The 18,542-nt window shown below is 40.6% G+C and overlaps 1 protein-coding gene across 2 annotated transcripts in view; it reads right to left on the bottom strand.

The window, feature by feature from the left end:
• Positions 1-18,542, bottom strand: part of CDC42SE2 (CDC42 small effector 2) — a 92,322-nt gene that overhangs the window by 24,193 nt on the left and 49,587 nt on the right. For both annotated transcript variants that reach the window (XM_056124244.1, XM_056124245.1), the window contains exon 3: positions 8,682-9,004. In XM_056124244.1, the coding sequence (XP_055980219.1) occupies positions 8,682-8,735 (54 nt within the window). In that variant the 5' untranslated portion in view covers positions 8,736-9,004. The remainder of the gene's footprint in view (positions 1-8,681; positions 9,005-18,542) is intronic.

Raw genomic sequence — 18,542 nt, 5'->3', positions numbered from 1 at the left:
CTGAAACCCAAGCACAAAATTTGTAAGCCTATAACTGTACCTCATGGTTTTTCACTAATAAAAAAAGAAAAAAAAAAAAAGAAAAAAAATCTCCTAAGAACAGCAAACCTTTGCCTGGGAAAGGCTTTGAAAGCTGGGATTCCTTGTGATGTTGGAATTTGGCCTTCCCTGCTAATCTACAATGGCAATTTTCAAACTTTTACACCTGCAAACCAAGCAAAAAGGAATCTTCTGCAGTCTGATAATGAAGAAATAAATGATTACTACTTGAGTTTAAACTTTAGTTTTCTAGTTTTTTACAGAATGGAAATCATGTGTGTAAATAAAAATAACTTTTTCACCCTTTAAAAAAAAAGTTACTCTTCAACTATGAATAGTACTAGACTTTATGTATTCAGTTACTTTTTTTTTTTCTTAATAAAAATAAAACTGGGACTGGAGCAATAGTCCAATGAGTAGGGAGCTTGCCTTGCACGCGGCCAACAGGTTCAATCTCCACTCTATATGATTCCCAAGTTCTGCCAGGAGTGATTCTGGAGTGCAGAACCAGGAGCAGTTCCTGAGTACAATAGCCAGGTGTGTTTCCCACCATAAATAAATAAATATTTAAAATAAATATTTAAAAATCAAAAATAAAAAAATAAGTGAAACTGGGACTGGAATGAGCAGTCAGTAAGAACCTTGAGTTAGACCCCAGCACTATATATGGTTCCCCCAAGCCCTGCCAGGTGGGACCCCTGAGCACAGAAGGGTGTGGTGCAATACCACCCCATGAGTAAAACATTTTTAATTAAAGTTTAAAAATGAGCTTCTTGAGTATTACTTTCTCTCCTATATGTATATACCAAAGTCATGTAAGAATCAGCTCACACTAATGCAAAACAAATACTTAATCCTCTCTCTCTAGCTGTGTCTACATTTGCAAAACCCGTAAGTAAAACAAAATAAAACATACTATCAGGTGTTTTATTTTAATGCCTTTGCTTTGGCCATTATAATTTATCATTTACGAGAAGATGCAGACTTTCACACCATTCATACAAATGACACCACTTGTAACTGAAGACTGTGTTTTCTAAATAAACAATCTCCCAGATGTGGTCAGATGACTTGCAAACAATAGAGCTTTTAAGAAATGTTTGGGTATTCATGTAAAGCTGTGAGCTAATAGGCCCTCACACTGACTGCCTAACAGGACCTCCCAGATGAAGATATTCATTATGAACGTAAGAATAGACTCTATTTGCTAAAGAGCATAGAGAAAAAGAACTGAGGCTTATTCGTCATACCTCCCCCCCTGCCCCCAATTATCTGGCTACAAAGGGGTTTTTACCATTTGCTGAATGGGTCTCCCAGCAGCGCTAAGGGGACCCTGGGCCCAGCTTCATGCAGAGCCTGAGAGTGTGGTGCTCCTTGGACCCTGCAATGCTGGGGTTTACCTGGATCATCCTGGCAGTGCTTGGGTGGAGGTGGGGGTTACCTCCAGGCCAAATCCTACCAATGAAGCTAAAGGGAGTTAGTGTGGAAGAGTAAGCCAGCATGTCCAGCCAGAGAAGCGATATAAGGGGCAGGGTTAGGAGTTTGCCCTGCGAGTAGCCACCCCCAGTTCAAATCCCCGGCACCGCACCACAAGAAATGATCCTTGAGCACCATCAGCCACCCCTACCCCTAATACCAGGGTGTCAGTCAAATACAAGGCAAGCACCATACAACTGTACTATGTCTGCTGATCCTAACTACAATGCATTTGTTTTATTCCTTCCTGTTAATAACATATATTTTTTTTAATTTCCAAATTTCTTTTTCCTTTCATGGTAATTACATTTATCACAATGAAGACAATATAATCCTAAATTCCAGAGCTATGTGCTTTGACTGTTCTGTATTCATATTCAGGAACATGGTTCATGACCTGAAGAACAGCATAAAATGACTTGGAATGTGAAAGAAAAATCTAGAACTTTTATATATTTTTCTGTGCTCGCAAAGAATAGTACATATGCCATTAATAAAAATAAAATATAATAATGGAGTCAAAGAGTTGAATTGGGGGCATTTCATTTCAAGGAAAACAATTAAAATATACAACTGGGGGTCACAACCTAATAATTAAAAACTAAGGCTATTTTTTTATTCATTCAAATCCAAGATTAGACCTCAGAAAGATGCCATTACATCCATCCCAGACTTCTAACAATCCAGAAGTCTAAAGCCGCCAGGTATCAACGAGTATACTCAAATTGGGAACAGTAAATTTAAAACAATTTGGTCTTGTATGACGATAGTCAACATTCTTAGACCTTGAGTCAGTACTTTCACTTGCAGGTATAAAATCCTGTAAAACTCAAGCACAAGTTCACTAGGCAACATGTAACCACAGGCACAAAGAACTGTTCACAACAGTCCCACACTGCTAAGAGCCCAGAGTGTGTGTCAAAGAGCATACATGGATAAACATGTAACAGAAAGTCTTTGAAAATGAAGTTCAGGGTACAGCGGATGTTAGAGTGTTTGCCTCCTATGTGACTGACCGGGTTTTATCCCCACATGGTCTCTGAGCACCACCAGGAGTAATTCTGAATGCAGAGCTACCTGAATCAACAAATCCTTAAACTAATGGATTTCTGTTTAGGATACACACACAGTGATAAACCCTAGCATAAGGAGGGTCCAGGAGATACCACAAAGGGCTAAAGAGCATGCCTGGTATACACAGGAATACACAATACAAGTTTGATTCCCACTGCCACATGGCCTCCCAAGCACCACTGGATGCAACCATTTCCAAATTTCCAAGCACAAGTATGGGAGACCAAAAAATAAAACAGCTAACAAAAGTACACAGGGTGAGATGGCCGGAGTGACTGCACAATAGGTAAGTACTTGCCTTGTGATCAAGTGGTCCAGGTTCGATCCCTGGCATCCCACATGGTTCCCTGAGCCCACCAGGAGTGATCCCTGGGTACAGAGCCAGAAGCAAACCCTAAGCACAGCTGGGTATGCCCCCAGCTCCGAAAAAAAATTTTTTTGACTATACAGGGATGCTGTCCACTACATCCCAGAGAGCTGTCTATGAGCGGCCATGTCTGAGGCAGGAAAGGCAGTTCCAGGGAAGTCTTAGGCAGTTTCAGGCCTAGCAATACACCTATGAATTGCCTAAAAGGAAGGGGTAGTTTTCATTTCTCAAGTGGGAAGAGTAATTTTCTATTGTTATTAAGTTCATCTTGCTTCTGATTGTGGTTCTGTAATGAAATTTTGTTATGAAATTATATCAACAGCGCGTACACTTGTGTTTCCCTTTTTATTATTTCTAGGTCACACCTGGAGGTGCTCAGGGCTTCCTCCTGGTTCTGTTTTCATGGATAACTCCTGGTGGTGCTCAGAGGAACATATGGGGGTCTAGGGACTGAACCCCAACATGGGGTTGGTCACGTGCAAGGCAAGCGCCTCACTCACTGTACTGTCTCTCCAGTCTCTGCGTTTTTTTTTTAAAGGGGGAAAGCTGACCTTGTGACTATACTGCCCTCTTGTCTAGGGTGTGAAAGATGAATCCTGATAATAGTTTGAAGTGCATGTGTGCCATCAGAGGGACTTCCTGCAGTGTGCCTGTGGAGTCATGGCATACGAGAGAAGGGTCTTGTCTGTGTTACATCCACATACCCCCCTTTATAAAAGACTACCCTCAGCTAGAGTTTCCTCTCAACATCTTTTTTTTTGGGGGGGTCACACCCAGTGATGCACAGGGGTTACTCCTGGTTCACGCACTCAGGAATTACTCCTGGCGGTGCTCTGGGGACCATATGAGATGCGGGGAAATTGAACCTGGGTTAGGCCGCGTGCAAGGCAAACGCCCTGCCCACTGTGCTATCATTCCAGCCTCTCCTCTCAACATTTTTCACAGAACTGTTGCTTCATCCACTCTGCTTGTTGGAATGGCCATTTTTTTTTTTAACCGGGGAAGGCAGGTTGTCCCCTAAGCAGTGCTCAGGGCACCTAGGGGCCAATCCTGACAACTGCACCACAGCCTAAATGGCTTCAATATTTTTCAGAATATGTAAGCTCTTTCGACAATCCTAGGTGCCTACTACCTTCAATTCCTTAACCATTTCCCTTGAAGAATCTTAAAGTTCCTAGAACCCTTGGCAATCTCACAGAAATTCAATTTTTAAAAAAATTTTTTAAAAAACCACATACATCAGAACAACAAAGAATGGCAGAAAGCATAACCATTAGCTGCCACAGATCCCATGCTTCAAAGGATTCACTGGGTGAGAGAGGAGTCTACTCTGATGTTTGGTCTTCCATACAGTAACGTTTGGCCTCTTCATACCACTGGAAAAAGGATTATGTTCTTCCATTCATTCAAAATCTCCACTACAGAGGCAGAAACAGTATCTGTTTTGTTCAGTGTTGTCTCCTCGGTTCCTGGGTCACTGAAGAAATACTGATACCATTACAATACAAGCACTCTGTGATGACTATCTAAAGCAGCACTGAGACAAAGAGCATTACCCAAAAATCAATACCATGTAGGAAAACATAAAATGGAGCATGCAGTAGTATTAATTTTTAAAAAGTGGTTGGCTTAAAGTTTTGTTTTATAAATCAACACTTTTTTTAATACTGACTGTAGCAAAGTGTATACATACACCAATTGCAAATTCATCAAACTGCACCTTTTCCTGATCAAATTAAGCCTCAATAAAGCCGGGATAGGTAGGATGATTGTGTTTACCTTTATATATACTGGCCAGAGATGAGAATGCAAAGGACAGGCCCTGGGTTCAACACCCCCATACCAAAAAAAAAAAGGTCTGCTAGCATTCCAATAACAAGGTGAATTGAATCTTATGAAGAGCAAGTCCGCAACCATCCAATTTTACATCTACAACCTTCGCTACATGTGACAACGTCACTACAGCGTTTATGTATCTCAAGCATTTTAAAGGTCTGAACTGCCACTGCTCAAAAAAGTGGGACTCTATTATACTCTGTATTGTACTGTACTGAAATGAAGGAGTAGGAAGAGAAAGTACGATTCTTATGCTACTACTGAGAAAAACACACTTTGTTTTCTTCCCAATATTGGGCTGTTCCTTTCTCACACAAGGAATGTGCCGGAGCAGAGGGTGGGAAGGCGTGAGTGGGAGCGGAGGCACGCAGTGCTTCATTTCAGTAAATACTCTGCAAACTTCAGAGATGACCAAGCAGTTTTCAAGTAAGACGTTCCTGATATTGTCGAACAGAACTGCAAGGAACTGTTTTTGTGGACTGCAAAGATACAGAAAATTTAAGAGTACATGCTTCCAGTGCGTGTCCCTGGTGCCGAAAAAGCAAGCCCTTCCTCCACTATTCAACCTGTATGGCCCCATAAGCTTTGTGTCACTTTCCTCAGATAAAAAGCTAAGAAATCAGATGCCCCTGGAATTCTTGTGCAATACTTGCACAAATGTGTCTATTAAACGGGTAACACTACTGGCTCAGTGGCAGGCCCTGTGTTTTTCATGTACGAAGCACTGGTTGATCACCAACAGCATATATACGTATAAAACTCAAGTTGCAAACCTTTCTGTAACAAAATATTTTGTTTTGTGGGGTACACCCGGCAGTGCTCAGGGTTTACTCCTGGCTCTACATTCAGGAATCACTCCTGGCTTGGCTTAGGGGATCACTGGGATGACAGGGATTGAACCAGGGTTGGTAGTGTGCAAAGCTAGCATCCCACCCACTGTACTATCTCTCCATCCCCCAAAAAATGTATTTCTAATGCCTCATATTTATAATGACAAAGTCTTATGCTCTTATTTAAATTACTAATCTAGTATCACTCTGTTTTACCTATATGATTCCTAGTTTCTGGTCTGAAACGTGAGGAGCTTAGAAGCTAGCACCGTTCACACAACCAGAAAAAAAATGCTGAAAGGATGAAAAACCAACAACTCTTCTTAGCTCCATTATGAAACTTAAATTACAGAAAACCCATTGCTCACCAAATTGAAGAGACAGCAAGACACAGAAAATCATAACTTAGCTGAGCAGAAAGCCATGAGTAGAAATCTCCTGGGAACCCAGAACCAGTGTAGGAGACCCTAAACTATAATTGATGCAATTGCAGGAGGATTAGTGGATCTGTATAGACAAGTCTTGAGAGTTTTGTAAAATCTCCCAGAGGTTGGGGGGGGGGGGGTGGAGGGGGGGTGGTGATCTTAGAGGAGCCACCTGAAGGTTAACCCCAGGAACTCTAGCATGTTCTCAAAATAAAAATGAAAACAATTCTGTGCCTTGGGGGGTGGGGGGGGGGGTGGGAGGGGTAGTTAGGAGAGAGGGGAGGCAGAGAGAGAGAGAGAGAGAGAGAGAAGGGTAGTCGCTTAAAAACATGCCAGATCATTCTATTTTCACAAAAACAACCTTTCAAATAAAAAATGATCCCTAGTGCCTACTCTACTGAATTTTGCCAGAAACTAACTCACGGAGGGGAAATACCCAACTCCAACCCTCTCTCACAAACCTTTATGGTTCAACTAAGAAGTGAAAACAAAAAACAACCCAGGAAGCACTTATGTATGACACAGCCAGGGTGCAGTCAACCCTAATCATACAGGACAATATAGATTAAATGGGTTCAGAGACTGGGAACTTACATAATATAATATATATTACAGGACAATGTAAATTGCCTTCCCTTAATACGGTATCACCACCATCATAAGGCTCTAATACAACTAAAAGAACTCAACATCTCACTGGCCTGAAGGTCCCTCAAAGTGACCAAGCGTATGCTTCACCTTCAGGAGCTCTTTGTTCAAGCCTGGAATCAACAGGTGTGGTTCAAAACAAAGAACTGGGCATCCCAGACCTACTTCAAAAATCTTTAGAGAAATTCAGAGACAAAAGAGCACCAGAAGAGAGTTGTTGCAAAGTGTAACCTGTCCTCCTAATAGTTCTCCTAATCAGAAAAAAACACCATTTTTCTGACATAATTTCTAGAGCATTTAAAAAGTAGTGCCTTGGGAACAGACAGATACAATGGATGAGCTGCTTTCCTTACACATAAGTGACTAGAATTCCTGGTAACACCTGTGGTTCTTTAAACCTCCTCAGGAGTGAGCACTGAGGACAGACCCAGGAGTAAGCCCAGAGGCAAAGCTGGGAGTACCTCCCACCCAAACACACAAAAGTGGTTCTTTTTCTTCCAGTCGTCTTTACTTTTCATTTGTCAACCCTTCTGGAACCAGGCATCAAAGAGTAAACATTAAAAAAATATAGACAGTGATAGTATAATGGGTAGGGTGCTTGCCTTGAATGCAGTCAACCCAGGGTGGAGTCCTGGCACCCCATATGGTCGACTGAGTCCACCAGGAGTGACCCTTGAGCACAGGAGTAATCCCCAAGGACAGCTCAGTGTGGCAAAAAACAACAACAACAACAAAGCAAAAAATTACAAAGAATTTTACCTGGAAGGGTGGTGGGGGGAGCGTTTAGAAAAACTGAGACAACCTACATGTGACAACCTACACTATGTAAATATCATGTGACAACCTCCACCATGTAAACAGCCTTGACTCGCAATCTCATGACTAATCTTGGTAGAGAAGCCAGGCCGGCCAATGAAAAGTCACAGGTACACCGGTGTGCAGCTGAAAACTCTGGGGCCTACTCAGAGTAGGGATGGATAGCCTCCCACCACCCCTCATACTGCTGGAAGCCGCAGCAGTCACCAAACATTCCACAGCCTCCACCACAGAAACAGATTCGCTTCGTGACTGTCACTGTCACTGTCCTCCCATTGTTCGATTTGCTCGAGCGGGCCCAGTAACGTCTCCATTGGAGACTTTGTTGTTACTGTGTTTGGCATATCGAATACGTCACGGGTAGCTTGCCAGGCTCTGCTGTGCGGATGAGATACTCCCGGTAGCTTGCCGGGCTCTCCGAGAGGGGCGGAGCAATAGCCTCCCACCATCCCTCATACTGCTGGAAGCCGCAGCAGCCACCCAACATTCCACAGCCTCCACCACAGAAACAGATTCGCTTTGCAACTAATCTCAGGAAAGGTGACAAGCTAAGCTGATGAAAGTCTCAGGTACAATAGTCTTCAGGCTGAAAACTCTGAGGCCTCCTTGAGAGGGAAGCAGACCAAAACGCATCCCAGTTCCACAGATCCTGGAGCTCCTACAGTGAGCAGCCACAAACAGTGCCCACATGAGACCTCCACATTCCACAATACTGACAACCCAGTAGGAGCACAGCAAAATAGATGGGAAAGTAACACAGATGCCCACAAAGCTCAATAAGTGAAAACAACACAGAAGGCTCAACTAGCAACAGCTTAGTAAACCCTCAGACAAGGACCTAATGGCCCCACTATGAAATAGAACAATTCCCACAAATTTTCTTTTACTTAAGTATTTTTCAGTAATTCCATTAGCCATTTAGTTGCAACAAGCAATTTAAGTTATTTTGTGCCTATTAAGGGGCAGTTGGGGACAGACAGGCAGGGTGGGGGAGGTCTGGGAACAATGGTGGAGGGAAGGTCACAGGAGTGGTAGGATTGGTCCTAAAACACAAAATGTCCAAAACAACTGTATTATGAGCAACTTCTCAGAGGATCCTGATTCTCTGAGAACCAGTGGTTTGTTTTAATAAGCACCCCACCCAATCTCCACACATTGCTTCATACTTACAGGCTGCGGCTGTTCTGCAATACAGCAGTTGAAACACAACCAGAATTCACTCATGCTTAATAGTCCCAGATATAAATGAGCACCAATGAAGTTTCCAAAGATCTCAAATTGGGAGGCTCTACAAAATATGCTCCTCAATATGATGGATGTCCAACGATGACAAAAAAAGTTCTACTACTTCTCTGTGCTTTGGTCCCGTACACAGTTAATTTCATAAAGAGTAAGTCAGTCCCTTCTTCACTTCTGATGCTACAGAGATTTGCTTCTGAACCACAACAAAGGTATTAAGAACTGTATCTTGATTCAGACATGTATCAGGTAGTCTAGAAGAAAAGGAAAAGAAAACAAGTTACTTTATTATCCTCAGAAGTTTTCACTAGTCTATGATTTAAGTAAAAACTTATTTAAAGTTACATTTCTCCAAATATAAACAATGGGAAAATAATCAAGACTTGAATAAACGGAATTTTTCTACTTTATCACTTTTTGAGTGTAAGGAATATAACAGTGGAAAAAAGCCAAATGCATTCATGGAGTAGCCTATTATATAACTTTTAAAAACCGTGAGTTATTTTAATAAGAATATTTTAAAATGCCATAATTGCCATATAAACTCCAAATCCAGAGAACACTCAAATTTTCATAAGGATTTCTTCATCTAATGCATTTGTATTCACAGACAACCCAGATAATAAGTGGCGTTAACACTCACCCCCTACTTGGGTAATCAAGCAGCTATAATACATTAGTAACTATAAAAAAAAAAAATCTCACCTTGACTGAAATCAGCATTATATAGGAAAGCCTGATGGGATTAAGTTATGCCTCCTTTCATAATAGCTCCTTGACACCACCATAACTGAAATGCATTATCAGTCAAATACTTTATATCCTGCCATGGGCAACAGAGCTGATTCTATTACAATGGGTATCAGGAGATTTTCTATCCAAAACTGGACAAAGAGACTATAATTTCTTTCTGGCTGCCAAACTTAATCACACATGTTCCATAATTCATGAAGTAGGTTATTCTGTAACAATGACGAGAAGCAAAAAGAAGGGAAATCCAGATGGCATGGTCTCTGGTTCGAGTCTTCCTCACTAACCATCAGTTCTACCTACGTAGCTAAGGTTTGACTGGGGGGCGGGGGAGAAGGTGAAAGGGAAGAACGGAAGAACACACACAACCAGCGGTACTCGGGGGTTACTCCTGGATGAATGCTCAGGAATCATTCCTGGCATTGCTCAGGGGACCACATGGGGTACTGGGGATTGAATATGGGTCAGTCAGTTTAAAGCAAGCGCCCTACCTATACTATCTCTCCAACCCTCTAAGGTTTTGGCAAGGCAATTTCTTTCCTTCTTTAACCTGACACTACACTGCAGGGGATCTCTAGCACAGCAAGCAGCCCATTACAAGCATCAAACAAGGATATCCAGTAGAGAGCTACACAGCTGAAGATAGGAGAAGTCTATTATCACATTATGATTTGAGCAATACATGTCAAATTCCAGAAAAAGCAGTATCATAAGAAACAACGCTAAGGAACAGCATCTAGGTGTTGGGTAGACAGCCAAAGAAAGAGTACAGGGAGAAGACACTTGCCTTGCATGTGGCTGACCCAACTTCAAGCCCCAGCACTGGCTTCTATGGTCCCCTAGGCACAGGCCTAAGCACAGAGCCAGGAATACTTCTGAGCACTGCTGGGTATGAACTCCCTCACCAGGACAGCAGCGAGCACCTCAAATACTGTGCACAGGCACCACAACCAAAGGGTGCAACATCTAGCAAATGATACCATCAAACTGTGAGCTTCAGACAGAGCAGCAGAATAAAGCAAAGGGGAAAATTAATTGACTAATGCTATCTACACAAAGAGTAGCGAAGGGTAGACTGAGAAAATCTACAAAAGGAAACAGCACAGCAATTACAAAATTGCCCTGTACATAGCAACCCAGGTTTGATCCCAGGTGCCGTTGGGAGTGATCCCTGAGTGTAAAAGCCAGGAGTAAGCCCTGGAAACCGCTATGTGTGATCCTAACACCTGTTTCCTAAAAGAGCTACATTCGAAATAGATTAAAATTCTAGAATAAGACCCAACACCATAAAATATCTATAGATTATAAGGAGAAATGTTACACAACATCAGCATTAAAGATGTCGTTGAGGGGCCGGAGTGATAGCACAGCGGGCAGGACATCTGCCTTATACACGGCCAACCCGGGTTCAATTCCCAGCATCCCATATGGTCCCCTGAGTACTACCAGGAGTAATTCCTGAGTGCAGAGCCAGGAGTAACCCCTGTGCATCGCTGGGTGTGAACCAAAAAGCAAAAAAAAAAAAAAAAAAAAAAAAAAAAACAATGAAAGTCCTAATTAATGAAGATAATAGCTGCAAAGCATATAATCAGCAGATTATACCTAAAATATAAAGAACTCAGGGCTGGAGAGATAGTACAAAGGGCAGGGCACTTGCCTTGCACCTGACTAACCCAGGTCTGATCCCCAATACCACATTATGGACCCCCGAAGTGATCACCAGGAGTGATCCCAGCACCAGGAGTAAACCCTGAGCACAGTCAGCTGTGTCCTAAATAAAATATTCCATACGGGCTAGGGACACAGTTCAGAGTGCTTGCCTTGCACATGGCAGACCCAGGCTCTATCTATCCCCAGCCTCGGTATTATCCACCAAGCCCACCCAGGAGAGACCCCTGAGAGCAGAGCCAGGAATAAGTCCTCTGGGTGTGGCAGTCAGCATAGCAGGGTGCCAACCCAAATCAAAGTAAAACCAAAATAATTCTGTAAAATATGAGGAACTCAAATAATTTTTTTTAATGAGAAGGTGAGCTTGGTGTATGGCTCCAGCCAAAAGTTACAGCACGTGACTTTCATTTGGAGGGTCTGGATTTGATCCCCTGGAATGGGTCTCCCCAAGCACCATCTAGAGTAGTCTTGGTAGCGTCTCCTGCACCCAACACCACCAGGTGTGGCAACCCATAATTAGGAACCATCAAAAAATGGGGGAGGGCACAGGAAATTTAAGCAGAGAACATAAATAAGGTAAGGTAAGGTAAGGTAAAGGCCCTCCCGTTGATCGTCGATTTGCTCGAGTGGGCCCAGTAACGTCTCCATTGGAGACTTTGTTGTTACTGTGTTTGGCATATCGAATACTCTTGGTAGCTTGCCGGGCTCTCCGAGAGGGGCGGAGGAATCGAACTCGGGTCGGCCATGTTGGCCGCTTGTAAGGCGAACGCCCTACCCGCTGTGCTATCGCTCCAGCGTAAGAGGGCATATGAAAAGGTGCTGGTCACCACTGATTATCAAGGAAATTGCAAATTAAAACCAGGGTAAGATACGATCTCACACCTATAAGAAAAAGATTGTTGGTGGAAATGTAAAATAATACAGTAATTTTGGAAAATGTATGGAACTTCTTCAAGTTCTGAAGCTGAAGATAAAACTACTATGCAATCCAACAACACTATTTCTGGAAATCTATGCAAAGAACAGAAAAACAATATAAAAAGTTATATCCAACCCATGTTTACTACAGTATTATTTACAATTGCAGAAATATGGAAGCAACAAAGCAGATATGGTACACTTAGAAAACTTGGCCATTAGGAGCAAAGTGCAAAGAGTTTAAAGATTAAGTGAAATGAAACTGAAAGGGAAAACGTAGGCATTAGATGATTTTACTGATATATGCCATACTTTGATACAAAATTGATAAACCTGGGGCTGGAGTGATAGCAAGGCGGGTAGGGTGTTTGCCTTGCATGCAGCCAACCCGGGTTCGATTCCCAGCATCCCATATGGTCCCCCAAGCAACGCCAGGAGTAATACCTGAGTGCGTGAACCAGGGTAACCCCTGTGCATCGCCGAACGTGACCCAAAAAGAAAAAGAAAATTGATAAACCAAAATAAAATGGTGAAAACTGATAATAGAACTATGTTACCCAACGGGAAGAGTATGAAGTGCATTTTATGTAATTAAAAAAATAAAAATAAAAACAGAACAACAACAACCAAAAAAACCAAACTACAGGCATAGGATAAAACAGCTCCTTGCATGCAACAAGGATCCAAGTTCAATTCCTAGCAACATACAGCAAGCTGAATACTGCCAAGTGTGGCCCTGGTGGCCTCATATGCTGCTGGGTTCCAGCAATTCCACATCACCAGGCCTTGCAATTGAACCATCTTCCCTGGTTGGTTGTTCAGAGTGGCCGAGTGTCCTGAATAAATTTTAAAACCTTAGAACAGGATGGTCAGGGCTGGAAGATGGTTCAAGAGCAAATGTCTTGCATGTTCAATCCCTGAGCACTACCAGAAAGGAGCCCCAAGATCTATGAGAGGAATAGACCCAAAACTAAGAAAGAAAAAGAAAAAAAGTTAAGGGGTGTGTGTGTGTGTGTGTGTGTGTGTGTGTATAGAAAGACATATAGCAACCAAGAAAACCCATCCTTTAAAGATAAAAAAACAAAGATACACTCAGACATATTAATGTCCCATAAGGTAAAAAAAATATCATATTCACACTTTGTTGTGTTTGGGTTTTGACTAGGTTATCAGGGATCAAACATGAACCCCCTCATGCAAAGCATATGCACCAGCCCTCTGAGCTGTAGCTCCCTGGTCCTTGCTGCTGTCCTGGAGGCCACACCTGCAATGTGTGGCTGCAGAGAAAGAGTTACCGGGGCCACACCCGGTGATGCTCAGGCTGTTCACTATACAACTTGCCTACACCTTGCATGTCCTGAATGTGCTGCTCTACCCCTAAGCCACATTCTTGCCCTACTTATGCATTTTTTAAAGAGATGCCATACGTTCACTATCTATGCCAAATACAAATCAACATCAGCTATATTACAAAGTTTTAAAATGTACAAAATTTACAAAACTTTACATGAAATAAAAAATAAAAACTCTCTCTTTGGCTTCCCCCAAAGCAATGGCTCTAAACCTGGTAAGACAGGAATGGCAGCTGTTTTTAGGTTGTGCTGAAGATGTTCAGTAAAGATAAACTGCATATAAAAGGCAATGACACAATGTGGGTAAGTAATAAAGAATTTGGAATCCAAATTCTAGAGACCAGAGACCAAGTTACGAACAGCCTACAAGAAAATGCACTTCAACATTTAAGAAGTGTTCACAGAGGAAGACCAGAAGAAAGACTTTTTGCCACAGTTAAAATCTAGAACCTGGAATGCTTGCTTTTGAGCAGGGATAAATATTCCTCTCTCACCTAAACTCTAAAATAAAGACATGACAGTCTTGTAATTGGCATTGTCCACAGAAATAAGTATGTCCAGGCTTATACTCAAACCGTATGTTGACTACTTCCTCTAATCTTCTCTGCAAAAACATCAACAGAAAAGGTTAAACTCACAATATTGTAAATGTTATTTCAGTGTTATTTAATAACCTTAAATTGACTCTGAATTAACTACCTTGCTGAAATGATCTCTCTCTTTCGCCAATTTTATGAAAACAAACGTGCCTCTGTTTGAAACTGAAAATTCTTTATGCTCATTATTACTGTGACAGCACACACAGATACACAGCTACTCACGTATTTCCAAATCTACTAAATTAAAAAGCTGGTATTTTAAATCTGGTTATTTTCAGTTTTCTTGTGTGAGGGGTCAAACTCGGAGAGTCACTCATGCAGCATATATGCTCTACCACTGACCTATATTTCCAATTGAAAACTATTATAATTTATTCCATCATCATGAATTGCTCATCTATATAAAAGGCAGCAAATTTTAATCTTATTTATAAGTTACTTTTGCCAAAAATCACCTTCAAAATTAATCATACTCATTCTTTTCTCTTTTTTTTTTCTTTTTAAGTGCCTGGAATCAAACCTAGTTCTTACAAATACAAACAAGATAAGTGCTCTACCACTCACTTGCATGCCTGGCCCCCTACATCTCTTCAAGTTACATTCTGTTTACCAGGCTGACATCAGCACATACCACTGGTGGCTCATACTTGTATGCAGCTTAATTAACACAAATTTCAGCATCAGCATCAATGTGGTTTTTATCACCACTGACTTTCATCATTTCATATTTCCTTCTCATTTAGAACAACCATTCCTTCTTTTGCAAATTTTTTAGATAATACTGGCTCTTAACAATTTTAAATAAAATTGGTTTCTAAGTTTCGGATGTAACAACACATTATAAAATACATATTTTTCCACTGCCATGTGCTTCCCATTTTCATGTCCACTACATTTCCTCTTTCTTAATGTTTAGATGAAAAATAACCATTCAAAGTACAATAATTTATGCCATCTATTTTTAGCAGAATATAAATATTTAAGGATTATCAATTACATGAGTGACCCAGTAAAAAGTATTTTCAAATAAAGAGATGTCTGCACCTTCACTGAATTTTGTTAAGTAAATGTTCAAATCAAAAACTGTTTCAAATAGGCCACATTATCCCAATACATATAAGTTCCTTTCTGGTTTTCTAAACAAACTTCCATTTTAGAATTTTTCTCAAAACATTTATCTTAAAACATGACAAACAGTACAAACTCCTTCACATAAAATTTTAACACTGCCTTAATAAAATACTAATAGTTGCTTCCACTTTATAAGCTTAAATTGCTCAGTTGTTGGACTTTCTTGTTGGTAAATTTCTGCTTACAAATTCATCTTGATTGGGATACTGTTTTTCCTGTGCAAGTCCAGTGTTTTCCATTAAGGAAGCATCCTTTAAGAACAGTTTGAATTTGTCATTGCGTAAATATCTTACAAGGTGACCATCATGGATGCAAGTTTTAATTTCGTTTCTTGGCTTGGAATTCTCAAACTACAAAGACACTCAGGTTACACATCAGTAGGAAGATGCAAAACTGCAAGGAAATATGCTATGGTTATTTCCAAGCACTCTGAAATTTAGACAGTCTAAATTCATATTGACTGGATTTAAGAGCGCAGGTTGTGGGTTATGTGGTAAAGGACATAGCTCACCTGGTTTAATTCCAGCACTGAAGGCCATCCCAACATCACTAGTTGTGTCCCTAGGTAGCCCCTAAATAGTATCAGGTGTAGTCCCCACAACCAAAGCAAACAAAAAGTCTCAGATTCCAGGGGCTAAAGAGCATGCCCATTTCGTATCCCAACCAACCTACCAGGAGTGATCCCTGAGGATAGAGCCAGGAATAAGCCCAAATGACGGCTAGGTGTGGCCCCACTCCTCTCCCCTCCCCCCCAAAAAATTCCTTTACTCATTATTTTTATGATTTTGGTCAAATTACTTAATCTCTAGGTCTCCATTTGCCAATATATAAAATGGGAGCTATTTAAATATTTGTGTGAGGATTAAATAAATAGAATTTGCTTTGATTCACACAGGCTTATGGCAAATTAAAATAAAAGAACAAATATACTATTGTTACCACAATTATCATTGCTATGTAGTTGGGGTTTCCTTTCGTCCACTCAGTAGAGACTTAACCTAACCAGACCTAAGTTCCAGTGTTTACCTGGCAGGACTAATATTTTTCTAGTAAGTTTTCCTTTCTTAGATGACGTAGAAAATCTACAAAAATGAGTCTATTTCTTAACATTTGTCTTTAAAAGAGAAATTAAGCAAAATCAGTATTAACAGAGTACAAAAAAATAAACAACTTATTTAAGCCAAATGAGTTCCTTTGACTAAAATGACATACTTTCCTCAAATTCAGATTTAAATGTACATATAATTTACGGCACACAATAATTAAAGGTATAAGAAATTTCACCACTTATTCAAATGGTTCTTAGTTCTCTACTGGTTATTAATTACAGAAAGATATTTCAATATAGTAAATTTTGTTTAGTATTATCTTCTCTTCTCAGAAGACAAGAATTAGGAGACTGACGTTTTAGAATTTGTTCCACACCTAATTACCACCAGACCAGGCCTTCAAAGTCTGTTTTGCAAAAGGAGGGATGACAGGAATTAAAATAAATTTAAAGAATGAGAGGACAATTAATACATAGTTCCTGATCAGACAAAGAATATCCTAGGCAATTCCTGAGGGATCCAAAAGTCAACTGAGCAGAAACTGCAATCATTTATCTGGGAGTAAACAAGGTGTAGTGGAGGTTTTGATAGAGAGTTTCAGATTCATCCCCAGAGATAATAAAGATCAGAGATTTACATTCCCTTCCTGCTTGGTCTGGGACACCTACCTTCTTATTGAAATAATAATTGTGAGATATAACAATTATCACAAGTTGATTTATACTGACCTATATTCTGATACATTCATTTGCTATTTTGTTGTCAGAAGCAATATAAAGTAAATTTGTGCATGCTAAGGAGACATGCTTGGGGGTTGAGTGAATAACTGAGACATTGTTGAAGGGAAAATTGTACTGGTGGGATTGGTGTTGGAACACTGAATGCCTGAAACAACTGTATCATGAATAACTTTGTAAATTAGTGTTTAAAAAAAATTGGTGGGGGAGGGGGGATTTGGGGGCCACACCCAACAATGTAGCAATGTTCAGGGGTTACTCCTGACTCTGCACAAAAGAATTACTCCTGGCAGTGCTCAGGGAACCATACGGGGTGCTAGGGATTGAACATGGGTAGGCCGCATGCAAGGCAAATGCCCTACTCACTGTACTATCAGTCTGGCTCCTAAAAAATTAACTTTTCTAATTTACAACAGTAACTTAAATCCTTTGGAACATTAGGCCACACATCGTACACTAATGTTTTTTCAAGAGTTGCTTACATATGGTTGTTCTTAAGACACATTAGAACAGATAAAGTAGATGCTCCAATTCTTATGATAGACACCGCAAAGAAAATAGAAACTCATATTTAAAAAAAAAAACGGCTGGGACAATAATATAGTGCATAGGGCATTTGCCTTGCATATGGCGAATATGGGTTTGATTCCCAGCACCAAATGGTCCCTGAGCGATGCTAGGAGTAAGCCCTGAGCATGGCTGGATGTGACCAAGAAACCAAGAAAAATGGTAAAACACTAAATAAAGATAAATGGGCATGGAGTGGAAAATGGAGGAAATCTTTCTGAATGGCTTCAACAAAGACACTATCAGTTTTACTGCAAAAACAAAACAATAAAAATAGAATTTATGACAGAAACCACTGGAGCCCTTACAAAATAAATACATGAACTGGAGTGATAATATAGTTAGGTAGGGTGTTTGCCTTGCACAACGTTGACCCAAATTCAATCCTTGGCACTCAATATGGTCCCCCAAACATGTTGGAAATGATCCCTGACCTCAACGGCAAGAGTAAGTCCTGACACATGAAAAAATGCTCCACATTGCTAGTCATCAGGGAGATGCAAATCAAAACAACAATGAGATATAATCTCACACCACAGAGATTGGCACACATTGAAAAGAACAAAAGCAACCAGTGCTGGCATGGATGTGGGGAAAAAAAGGGACACTCTTTCACTATTGGTGGGAATGTCCACTAGTCCAGCCTTTCTGAAAATAATATGAACAGTCCTTCAAAAACTAGAAATTGAGCTTTCATATGACCCCGCAATACCACTTCTGGGAATATAGCCCAAAAAAAAAGTACAGCAGAAATGACATCTGTACCTATATGTTCACTGCAACACTGTTCACAATAGCCAAAATCTGGAAAGAACCCAAGTGCCCTAGAACAGATGACTGGTTAAAGAAACTTTGGTATATCTACACATCGTAATACTATGCAGCTGTTAGGAGAGTTGAAGTCATGAAATTTGCTTATAAATGAATAGACATGGAGAGTATCATGCTCAGGGAAATGAGTCAGATAGAGAGGGACAGACATAGAAGGACTGCACTCATTTGTGGAGTATAAAACAACATA

Source organism: Sorex fumeus, unplaced genomic scaffold, assembly GCF_029834395.1.
Source record: "Sorex fumeus unplaced genomic scaffold, SorFum_2.1 ptg000051l, whole genome shotgun sequence".
Classification (NCBI taxonomy): domain Eukaryota; kingdom Metazoa; phylum Chordata; class Mammalia; order Eulipotyphla; family Soricidae; genus Sorex; species Sorex fumeus.
This window is presented reverse-complemented; position numbering and strand designations above follow the sequence as displayed.